This window comes from Acomys minous, assembly GCF_964271855.1.
Source record: "Acomys minous genome assembly, chromosome: 18".
NCBI classification, from domain to species: domain Eukaryota; kingdom Metazoa; phylum Chordata; class Mammalia; order Rodentia; family Muridae; genus Acomys; species Acomys minous.
In genome coordinates this window covers 44,247,503-44,259,983 of record NC_140501.1, presented here as the reverse complement: position 1 = coordinate 44,259,983, position 12,481 = coordinate 44,247,503, and the positions used below count along the sequence as shown (strand labels likewise).

The 12,481-nt window shown below is 46.2% G+C and overlaps 1 protein-coding gene across 4 annotated transcripts in view; it reads left to right on the top strand.

Moving 5' to 3' along the window:
- Nucleotides 1–12,481, top strand: part of ERICH6B (glutamate rich 6B) — a 61,247-nt gene that overhangs the window by 23,313 nt on the left and 25,453 nt on the right. For all 4 annotated transcript variants that reach the window (XM_084768291.1, XM_084768292.1, XM_084768293.1 and 1 more), the window contains 2 exons: nt 3,004–3,040; nt 5,083–5,252. In XM_084768291.1, coding sequence (XP_084624417.1) covers nt 3,004–3,040; nt 5,083–5,252 — 207 coding nt within the window. The remainder of the gene's footprint in view (nt 1–3,003; nt 3,041–5,082; nt 5,253–12,481) is intronic.

Genomic DNA, 12,481 nt, shown 5'->3' with positions numbered 1-12,481 from the left:
CTAGAAGAACAGTCTTACCATGCTGCTGAATGACGGCTCCCAGTCAAGGGCTGACATTTTTCTACAGCACTGTTCCTGAGATTGGCAGCATCATCTTAAGTTGGGTTTTATTCTGGCGGCAGCAGCAGCAGCAGCAACTGCGCTATTTGCTAGCCCTAGCTAATGTGTCCTGGCACAGAGATCCATATTAGCATCTTCCGATGATGTCCTGACTGCATGATCATACCCAATCAGGTACAGAAATTGAAAACCTCAGTTTTGTTACCCTCGGCTTTTATCTTTGCCTTGTCCCGCATCTCTTCAGATATGGTATCATCGATTCCTACTTCCCTTGAGGAAGTTGAGATGCTGCATTGCAGACATAGCTGCTCTGAGGTCAGGAATTTCTTTCCTGTGAGCCTTTACAATCAGGCTCCCTCCTGGGATCGTGATATCCCTGTTGTCCAAATACCAAGTGTAATGCTAATACTGAAAAACAGCAACCTGTGCTTTTCTTCCACACAGTATGGATCAAGCATTCTTAACATGTCCCCTCTGTGCACTGGATCTTTGTAAATATATTACCCGCTAGCGTAGGACAAATGCAATGCTGTCAAGCCAATGGAACTGTGTATAAAGCACAGGCTTTGAAAATAAACGACCTGCTAGCAAAAATTGAAAAAGCACTGAAGAATCCTGCAGGGGAATGTTAAAACGATCTTACAGGCACAGGGAAGAGCTCCTTGGGCTATGCAAGCCCCAATACCACATCAGATTATGCAAAACAGGTTATAAGGGGGTTGACAAGAGAATTCTTAGTTTTTTAAAAGAATTTTTAATGTAGAATATTCTCCAAATATCTTTGTGGATATAACCAGTGTGGAACATGGTATTGAACAAGAATGCCTTCCTGACCATAGCAGATATGCAGTCAACTGATCAGATTTATTTTATAAAGGCATATGCATACATGCATGCCTGTGTGTGTGTACTAACACACACACACATATGCACATACACACACCCTTTAATGAATTAATTGCATTTATAAAGAGAACCTTAGAGAGGACATATGAACTACCATCTCTTTCATTCTAGTGGACTAATAACTAGGAATTAGAGGCAAGTCACTATCTTTTCTTTAATGAGGACTTTATTATTTTTTTAATATTACAAACCAACTCCTCCCTTTCTGTAAAGGCAGTCTTACACTCAATCTTCAAGCATTGTTTTAAGAAACTGAGAGCCCCTCTACCCAGATCTAGCCAATGGACAGAACACTCTCCACAGTAGAGTGGAGAGTGGGATATTACTTTCTCACATACTCTGGTGCCTCACCTTTGACCATGTCCCCTGGAGGGGGAGACCTGGTGGCACTCAGAGGAAGGACAGCAGGTTACCAAGAAGAGACTTGATACCCTATGAACATATACAGGGGGAGGTAATTCCCTTCAGGAACAGTCATAGGGGAGGGGAATAAGGGGAAAATGGGAGGGAGGGAAGAATGGGAGGATACAAGGGATGGGATAACCATTGAGATGTAACAAGAATAAATTAATAAAGGAGAAAAAAAAAAGAAACTGAGAGGAAAACCACAGTTCATCGGTAAGAAGATTCACAACTTCTTTTTACAGTAATAATAGGAAAACCAGTACATTTCACAACCTAAAGTGGACCAAACTAAGTCTACCTAAAGCAGATTTTAAAATCTTGGGAAGATGACATCAACTGGACACTTAGGAAAATTGTAATGAGTTTGTCTCTCACAATGCAGAATACATGCAAGTCGCTATCTTGAGGAGGATTGGGGGCCCTATGTAGGCACAGCAGAAAAGAGTGCTGTTTTCAGCTAGTAATGTCTACCACAGAATCAAGTACTGAAGACGAAGCGTGACTGTCATTTGTTTATTAGTAAGACAGGAGGCTGCCATAAAGAAGGTCTTTCTTTCCTAAAGCTTGATTTCTTAGGGCTGAGTCCATCTCTCTCCCGCTTATGAGTTAGGTGAATTTCTTTGTTTGTTTTTTGTTTGTTTGTTTGTTTGTTTGAGACAGGATTTCTCTGTGTAGATCCCTAGCTGTCCTGGAACTCATTTTGTAGACCAAGCTGGACTTGAACTCGCAGAGATTCACCTGCCTCTGTCTCCCAAGTGTTGGAATTAAAGGCATATGCCGCCACTGTCTGAGTTACATAAACTCAGACAAGTCCCTTAATCTCTTGTCTTGGCATCATCTCCTAATTGAGGACTAGCAATAGACTACATTACAGGATGCATCAGACACATCGTATTTTGAGCCAATGTGAAGGTTAGATGTAATCATATTATATATTACTCTCCTGCCACTGGCTTGTGAGTGGCCAGTCTTCCCTGGCCACATTTTTTTTTCTGTGAAATGGACATGACCGAAAGGCAAGAGATCATGAGGCAGTGAAGAAGGGAAAACATCTATCCCAAGTTGCCCCTGGATGCCACGCTGGGCTCGGTAAGTCTTTATCACATGAATTGATGACAACTGTACTTGAAGCTCTTGAAGTCGTGTCATTAAGACATCAAGACACCTTGAATCCCAGCACTCTAGAGGCAGAGCCAGGAAGATCTCTGTGAGTTCTGGACCAGCCTGATCTACATACATATCTACATAACAGCCAGGGCTATGTAGGGAAACCCTGGATTTTAAAAAATGGGGGAGGAGGAAATCTCCTTAATGTTAAATATTAACCCCCCCCCACTCCCCCCACCACCACCACTCTGCCTGGCACCTTTGCTGAGCACCTAAGGTTAGCAGAGCAAGCTTGGATCCTTATTTTCTTGAATTCTCTGCAGCTTAACGCCCACCCCCACCCCAAGGTTTAAAGAAAACCATTAAGAGAGAGAGAGAGAACACTGAGGTAAGGCAGAAGTAGAAAATTTCTATAACCCAGATCCTCTCATCCTCACCATCAGGGACTTTAACAAGATATTTTTAAATGCAAATACAAATGCTTTGTAGGGATCAATAATGCCTTTCTGCTCTCTCCCCCAACAGAACTCGAAGCAGCTGCCACAGCAGAAAGCCAGCTCAGGTAATAACCTTCTGGGAAAAGCTAGGTGGAAACTCACATTTTCAGAGATGGGGAGGGATGGAGACAGTCTTGAGGAACAAGTCCCTGAGGAAGGGTATTGAGTAAGGAGCCCCTGAAAGCCACCACAGTGGCCTGTTTGCATCGATGTTGTCCATTCACAGGGCAGGGTTCCAAAGTCAGGGGTCTGGGTATGCAGGATGTCCAGCAAAGAAAGGACGGGGCCTTCTGAGTTTGAGTCAAAGTCTAGATCAGAGACAGGCAGTAACAAGAGGCAGTCAGCAAAGGGCTAATAGGCAACGCTCTCTGTGGGCAGAAGAGTGGATAGCCAGAGGGAAGCTACAAGCTATACAGGGAAAGAATCAGCTTGGGCGCATTCCCAAGGCTGACAGGGATTGAAATGCCCTGGATGATGAAAATAAAAATATCTATGCAATAAGGATGGTCTTCTACCTACCCAGCTCTAAAGAAACCAGTAGAGAGGTACCCAAGTTTCCCAGCATGCTACCCTTGTCTTTGTATCATGTACATGATAATCCCCAACAAGTGTACATCCTGGGGCCCTGATGGGCAGTCACACTTCTCTACGGATGATGTCACTGGACGTAAGAGCTAGAAAACTCACAAGGCAAGTTCGGTGGTGGTGAGAAGTCAGAGTGAAGTTCCTGCTTTGCCACAAGTTATAGATCAGGGCAGTGGGCTGCTCCTGGCAAGGCAATGCCCAAGTTCGGCTCTGCACTGTCTTCTTCAGTCTATAGTCCATACCTCTAGGGGCCAGACATGGTGGATTTGATGGGTAAAACACACACACACACACACACACACACACACACACACACACACACACCACCACAGGCCAAATAAACATAAACGCACACACAAGGGAGTGTCATGTCAAAGGCACTTTCTCTCCAGCTACTTCCTAACTTGCCTTGGAGATTGGCTGGAAAGGGGACTGACAGCCAGCCTACCAAGTCTGACCCACAGTTGTACCCAGGAACTACACTCACAGCATCCAAGAACTATAGAACGGCTGCTGCATCTCCCAGCCGCTGAGTCTTTACCTGGTACTCCACACACAGGACAGGCTTGGTAAGACGAAGAGTCTTCTCCATTCTGCTTCTTATGGGCCACTAGCTAGACACTTAGCAGGGCTTGAACATGAGTCATGACCCAGGTCATTACATTTGAAGAGCCTGCATCCACCCCATCTTTATTCACATTTCATTGAGCATATGTTCAACACCGTAGGGCCCTACAAGAGAACTCTGAGAAGCAGTGAGGCCTGGGGGAGTGGTTGCTTGGATTTCCACATGTCATTTGGCCTGAGTCACTCAGAAAAGTCCCCTGACAATTTTTTTTACCAGACATAGCCATCACCCCAATAGACATTTTGGGGGGAGCCTGTCTCTGCCAAGTAAGCCAATGGATATTAAATAATTGCAAGGTAGACACTCCCTTTCAACCCTTTGAATTGTAGTCTGGAGCCAGAGAAATTCTAGAGATTCCTGAGAAAGGACATGGTACTCAAAATTGTCCTTCTAGACCCTAAGCTATAGGGAGTTCACACCTCACACCTCACTCCTAACAGGCTGACAGCCCTTCAGAACACATTGTGACAGTAGCGGGCCACCTACAGAGATATAACTCCATGCTTGATTTTCAACTACTGTGGCATGTACTTCCGTGGTTTTTCACACTCCTAAAGCAACCGTGAGGCAGGAGAGGGGCCACTAGAGAATATGAGCAGGGTTCCGAACCAGGACTGATAGTGAATGTTCTAGAATCTTCTGCTGTCAGGGAAAACATCCATAGATCCTTTCAGATTTTAGTGAAACCACAGCTGGCAACATGGAGGGGCACACAGGGCTATTCTCTGTGATCCACAAGCTTTGCCTCTTAGTCTTCTGGCCTCTCCCAGCTAGAGGAGACCAGTGGAAGTCTACAGGAGAACAGCCACCATCTTCCCAACCCCACGGTGCTACACAACTGGGATCCTGACTTCTGTATGGAAATTAACCAACCCTTTTGCTTCTCTTTGACAGGAGCACAGTTCCCAGTCCGTCCCATGAAATCCATCCTTCGACTACCACTCCTCCCGGCTCTGAACATGACCTGAAGTTTGCCACATCTTTTTACTACAATGTATCAGGAATCTCCGCTTCCCTAAGAGACCAGAGCAGTCAGACAGAATGGGCCTACAAAAGCAAGATGGGTAAGGGAGATTACATCCTACGACAAACCCCTGGCCAGGCTCCCGTGCCTGAGGAAGAATGACCTTGCAACACGCCTGTGTGCCTGTGTGTATGATACTGAGGCTTGAGTGCAATCTCCCATGCTTATAATGTGACACAATCCTGGGTGAGAAGATGCTACGTCCAACACACTTGGTTAAGAAAAGAACTCCCCTGGCAGCCCCAGCACCCATCCCCCCACATCCCAGACCCTTCCAGAAGCATCTGCAAATCGCTGACACAGGCATTTGCCTTTCTGTCTCCTCTCTGTCCTTGTGGGTCCTCCTGCCCTTTGCTGAAAGAGCACAAGCAGGGTTCTCCTCGGGGACAAAGGCATTCCCTCCACGGGTTGTGCACTGATTCTTTGAGGCATCAGACGATGTCCAGATAATAATGTGGGGAATAATCAACAAGGCTTGGGTCAGCTGTGTGTTGGCATGCTTCTGAAGCTAGTTTCATCTCAAATCCAGGCAAATCCACCATACAAAAAAATGCACAGAAGAGATTTGAGAGGGATGACAGCAAGGGTCTCAGCTCCACCCAATTTAGACCAAAAGCCTTTCCCTCTGAGTCCTGGCGGTGTAAAGCCGAGCAGCATTTCTTATCATTATTAATCATTAACGTCCAGCCTTGGAGGAACTGACCCACGGCTGATTCACAGATTTACTTCCCGTCTGTAGTCGTGACAGCAGTAAGTGGCATTCCCCCCCGTTACTTCACCTCCCTGCCCCGACCTGCTAAGTTTTGCGCCTCAAAGTTGGCTAAACAAAATTAGGAGCCAGAAACCCTTCAAAGGAGGGTGGAGGCATGAAAGACAGGCCCACACAAGCCAGTGTATGATGGGGGGCTGGGGGGGTAGGCTCCCAGGCTTAGGGGGCTCATTGGATCCACACACGTGTTCTCTCGGACCCCTGAGAACTGGAACGGTTGCAGAGCCAGTGACGTCTGCAGAGAGAGCAAAGCTCTTGTCTAAATATTCATGAGCAAGACACTAAGAGGCCATACTGACTGCCTGTGAAGTATCAACACTAAGCTCAAAAGAATGCGGGAGAAAAGGGGATAAAGAAGCCACGTGTGGCCAAGAAAGACCTAAGGCCTGACCATAGCATGGTGGACACCATAAAAGGCCTTTGTACCTTCTTCACCCACAATCCTTTCACTCTCCGCGCTTAACAAATAAATTCCCACATCCACACTTAGGCTGTAAGCATCATGCGTCTCTGATCCGTGTGAGCATATTTTGCAGCTTTGCAGCTTCCAAAGACTGATGACATCCTTAAAGCCACCAAATGCTGAGTAAACAATTATGAAGAGTCTAGCACTCCATAGCAAATGCCTACTGATCAAATACTATGACATCAGCAGCCTGTGCCACAGGTATGGACTGCTTTACCACTTCCAAGCCAGGCTCAATGAAGACACACCCAAATGCCTACGGTGACCTGGGGAGACAGTCACCAAGGAGTCCAGGGACTGTGGACTCACATCAATGAATCCAGGGACTGTGGACTCACAGATGGTTCCCTGGGTTTAAGTCAAGGATGCTGGGCGGCAACAAGGACTGGAAAAGTTCTATACCTACTACAAAAGAAACAAATTTCCCCTCTTACTTCCTATGCATTTTCAGTTACTAAACTCATACTACAGGACTACCATCTGTCGAGAGACCTGACCAGACTTTTGTCACATGGTCTTGTCTTCCATTTCGGGCCGACTCAGAATTCCAAGCAGAATCACTTGCCAGTCTTTCTCTGTGCTGCAAAACCAGTGGATTTGTTACTGTGTATTATATGAGTCTATGGGACACCCAGAAACATCATATGATGTTCTTTTAAAACCTATCTGAGCCCGGTGCACTGGTGCACGCCTTTAATCCCAGAACTTGGGGAGGCAGAATCAAGTGGATCTCTATAAGTTCGAGGCCAGCCTGGTCTACCAAGTGAGTCCAGGACAGCCAAGGCTACGCAGAGAAACCCTGCAAACAAACAAACAAACAAACAAACAAACCCTGTCCATATTTCCAATTCTTCCCCACCTCATCATGGAAAGGGGGATAGAAGCTTCTGCAGCGATAATGCTTTGTGGGTGCCTCCAAGCACCCTGCGTTTCTTTACTGGCTGAATTTAGTTTGTCTCTTGTCAGTTCATCCCAGCAAACCTTAGGAAGAGGAAACCCCATTCTTTTCCCATTAGCTATTGCAGCAGAGACTGAAACAATGAAGACTGAGGGGTTACCAAAAACTCATGGAAGACTCTTCTGCCTGTGGATTATAATATTTCTGGAGGACTCTGATGACAATAGGCACATGGCTGTATGGTCAATGAATGGAGCAAGGGGTTTGGGAGATTTAGGATTTCTTAGGGCCCAGTGTCACTGCCAAGTACCAGGAGCATACTTATATCCTAAAAGGCCACACTGGCTGAAGAAGGCTGTCTTCCCAGGGGCAGCATCTTAGGTCAGAGAAACAAGATCACATGACCGGACTAATTGATGGAGGCACCTCCCAGAGGCAAGCCCATTGTGCCTCCTGCCATACTGTCCCTGTGAAATGATTTCAAATTACTTCCCCTTCTTGGCATCATCGTAGTGTACGCACAGACTAAAGTCCCAAAGGGTAGAGAAATGTCCACCTTCATACCAGTGGCATCCCAGGCTAGAAAGGTGAGAGAGCTAGTGACTTCTCTAAAGTGGCTGTGTGAAAGGTACGTGTAGGAACCAGAAGCACAGACCCAAGATGATGGAGAAGCTCAAAGTCAAGTCAAGAGGTGGGGAGGAGAGGGACACGGCAAAACACTCTGGAGGAAGAAAAAAGGCTCAGCCACTGTGGCACGCTTTACTGGAGATTCCCACACAGGACAGGGACAAATAAGGATCTGCTTTGTGGGGAGAAAGCCCCTCCCACTTATTGCAGAAACATGGCATCTGTCAGAAGACGACTATAGGGCTTCCAGCTCAGGACTGAAGGGTAGCAGGGAAGGGTGGAGGTGAGACCTCGCACAGCCCAAGTGTCCTCCATCCCAGGCTCAGCAAAGATGCTGACTTCTAGCCCTTATTAAGCCCTTGCTTGAGGTGTCCTGAGGTCTCCATTCTTAACACAGTCCCTGGAAGACCTAGCAACATGAACAGGGGAAACATGGCAACGTTTATTTAGCTCGGGATGAATCTCTTCATCCTGTGGCTCATGCGTCTGGGGAACTCTTCACTGTGAGGCTGTTTGGTACCCACAGGTCAGAAACAGTATCTCATGCACGGCACAGATTTCACTCACAGAACTACCCTGATAAATCCTTGAAACTTGTTCTCCCAGAGGGCAGCAAGTCTGACACGGAAAGCATACTAAAGAGCAGGAAATGACTCGTGGTCCAGAGGGGAGGACCAGAAAGAGATATCTGCAGCCCTGAGAGTCAGCCTATCTAGACATATGGCAGGTCATAAACAAAGGAGACCAGAAATCTTAACACTGAGCCTTACATATATGCTCAGGGAAACAGATTTAGCGCCTGGCAGGCATGTGGCTGGATTTATGAAATGCTTTGGACACTGTGATTGAGCCACCCCCTCCCCTCCTGATTCAAGATTAGAGTGTGCTGATAAAAGAGCATATCCTACTGCAAAGGAAGAGATAGGAGTGCACGTGCACACACACACACACACACACACACACACATACACACACACACACATACACACAAAGGCACCATTTTGTTTTAATGTGAGTGAGCTGGGGAGTGATTCTCCAAGCCACCTGGCAAGAGAGAAGTGACCAGGATTGGAAAACTCCCCCAGAGTGTGAATCAGTGTGTGTGTTTGCACAGTGTATGCTTTGGTGGACATGGGCTTATATATTGTTTTCAGTGCTGGAAATGAAACCCAGTGACTTGATCATCTTGGATGTGCTCTGCCAAAGTCACATATCTCTGGTCCCTGGTCCAAAGAATCACATGCACAGGATTTAAAACAAAATGATGATGTTACCAGACATGGATGAAGAAAAATAACTGATAATGAACATTATGAATGTGGTAAGGGGGCTGGAGAGATGGCTCAGTGGTTGAGGGCACTGTCTGTTCTTCCAGAGGTCCTGAGTTCAATTTCTGGCAACCACATGGTGACTCACAACCAGCTATACTGGAATCTGATGCCCTCTTCTGGCATGCAGGTGTACATGCAGATAGAGCACTCATGTACAGAAAATAAATAAAATAGAGTAGAATATCTCAGGAAAACTGAATTCTAGGATAAACACTCTTGTTCAGTAACAACAATAATTTTTAAATTAAAAAGAGTGGCTCTTTCATTTATATACTTGCTTGTCTATATGTGCACCATGTATGCAGTACCCACAGAACCCAGAAGAGGGCAGTGGATCCCCTACAACTGCAGTTTCAGGCAGCTGTGAGCCATCTAATATGGGTGCTGCAAACCAAATCCAGGTCCTCTGCAAGAACAGCAAGTGCTGTGAACCACAGAGCCATCTCTCCAGCCCCACTGGTCCTGTTAAATGTAGCTAGAGCACAAAGAAGGTTACAGCAGACCTGGCTACACTACACAGTGCGGGTGAATGGCACAGAGTCAAGTTCAACATCCACTGTTACATTTTTACTTCTGCTGGGAAAGGAAATCATCTTTGGATTAGAAAAAGCACAACAAATTGAATAAGAAATAGCAGTAACCAAGGTTGTTGAAAAAGTCAGAAGAGAATGGTAACTGCTGCCTTTCAACCTAGACAAAATAGCAGAGGCAGGTAGATTGCTGTGAGTTCAAATCCAGATTGGTCTACAAAGCAAGTCCAGGACAGCCAGAGCTGTTACACAGAGAAACCCTGTCTCAAAAACAAACAAACAAAAATGTCTCACCCATCTTTCAGAGATCTGAGGAATTATGAGAAATTGGAGAGATGAGCTTGTGGCCAATCTAGAATAAATTTTGAAAGTAAAATGGCCTCAACAAACCAGTATACAGCTAGCAGGGACAATCACTTAATGTTGGTTTACCATTTTTTGACAAAATGGCCACAGGCAAGTATAATGATCTTACAAAACCAAGTCCCATCAGGCCGTTAACATGCAAAGGCTTCTCAGTGTCTTGGGACAAGACAGAGCAATGTGAGGCAGATGCTGACAAGGAGATGATGAAGCAATGACAGAACCATCCCCAGAGAACTGTTGAATAGCTCAGATTCAACTTGGTCTCCAGCAGAAAGCAAGGGTCTTTCCCAGGGCAGCCTTTGCAAATGTGGAAGGGATGTTTCTATTTGCAGATGCCCTGAATCTGATCACATAATCGGATTCTAGATCTTGGCAGGCAGAAATATAGGTGAGGAGAGAGTCAGGGAAAAAAAAACATACTGGTAATTCATATCACATCCTGCTCTGTTAAATCCCCACCCACCCACCCCCTAACACACACACACACACACACACACACACACACACACACACACACACCATAAGCTGGAGAGATATCATGTAGAAGATGGGGTGCTGTCAGGTCTCTCACTTAGCAACATCCCAGCAAGTAAATGGAACAAGAAAAGTTAACATAACCAAGTATAACTAGAGGGCTACTACATAAAAGAGGGATTAGTCCTCCTCTGCCCTGCACTGGAGGCCCAGTCTGGGATGGTGTGCTTATTTATATTCTACAAGGGATAGAAATTGGTTGGCTGGGGCTCAGAGAGAACCTGGGGTTAGGTGAAGCCAGAGACACCATAATGCAAACAACCGCTGAAGTAAGGCAGGGTGTTGAGTTTGGGAGATGATGACAGCTGACAAGCTTTTTTGATGGTTCACTGCACAAAGCTGCGAGCTGCCGCCTCACTGTCTACCCTAGAGAGCTGGGCCAGGCCTGCTCAAGGCAGAAGAACAATGGTTCCTGCCACTCAAGACAATGCTGTAGTAGGATGCTGTGCTGGCTAGTTTTATGTCAACTTGACACAGGCTAGAGGCATGTGAGAAATGGAAACCTCGCTTGAGAAAATGCCTCCATAAGATAAGGCTATATAGGTGAGCCTGGAGGTCATTTTCTTAATTAGTGATTGGTGGGGGAGGCCTCAGCCCAGTGTGGGTGATGCCACACCTGGCCTGGTGGTCCTGGGTTCTATAACAAAGCAGGCTGAGCCGGGCAGTGGTGGCGCATGCCTTTAATCCCAGCACTCGGGAGGCAGAGGCAGGCGGATCTGAGTTGGAGGCCAGACTGGTCTACAAAGTGAGTCTAGGACAGCCAAGACTACACAGAGAGACCCTGTCTCAAAACAACAAAACAAAAAACAAAAAGCAAAACAGGCTGAACAAGTCATGAGGAGCAAGTCAGTAAGCAGCACTCCTCCATGGCCTGCCTCCAGGTTCCTGCCCTGCTTGAGTTCCTGTCCTGATTTCCTTCAGTGAGGGACTACAGTGTTGAAGTGTAAGCCGAACAAACCATTTCCTCCACAAGATGCTTTGGTCACGGTGTTTCAAATCAGCAATAATGACCCTAGCCAAGATAGATGTGTTTCAGAGCTTTGTGTCCTTTGCTTGTGGGAGTCCTGGGGCTCATGGCTGCAGTGCGCATGTCTGAGGTCTCTCATCCCAGCACAGAGAGCCCGATGCAAACCTGACCCTCCTACAAATGATGCAGCAGTTTGCTTTCCTGTCCTCATGGGCCTATTCCTCTTCTGATGCCAAGAATGGAACGCAAGGTGTGAGAGTGTGTGTGTGTGTGTGTGTGTGTGTGTGTGTGTGTGTGTGTAGTGTGATGTGTGAGAGAAAGAGGAGAAGGGGAAAGAGGAGACTATTTTTGTATATTAGAGAGAGTAAATGTGATAGAATTATGTATTTATATAAGAGTATGTATGTGTATGAGGTATATGAGAGCGTGTGCTGTGTATATGTGTGAGAGTATGTATGTGTACATATGTCTGTAAGAGTGTGTATGTGTATATATGTGTGTAAGAAAGAACAATTAGAGACTGGAGAGTGTGTGTGTGTGTGTGTGCATGCACGCACGCTTGGGTGCACACCTGCTTAGGAATAAGAAGGGATAGTAGCACAAAAGTCAAAATGGAGCAGGAACAGAACAGTTTCAGAAAACATAAACCAAAGTGACCGTAACAGGCAAAAAGTCGAAGAAACACACAGTTTGAAAGGCAAGCTCAGCAGACCTATCTGCTCACTGTGGCTGTTTGCCAGCCAGCTGGTGCCCGTTATGTGTCCCCTGGGGAGCTCCTGGC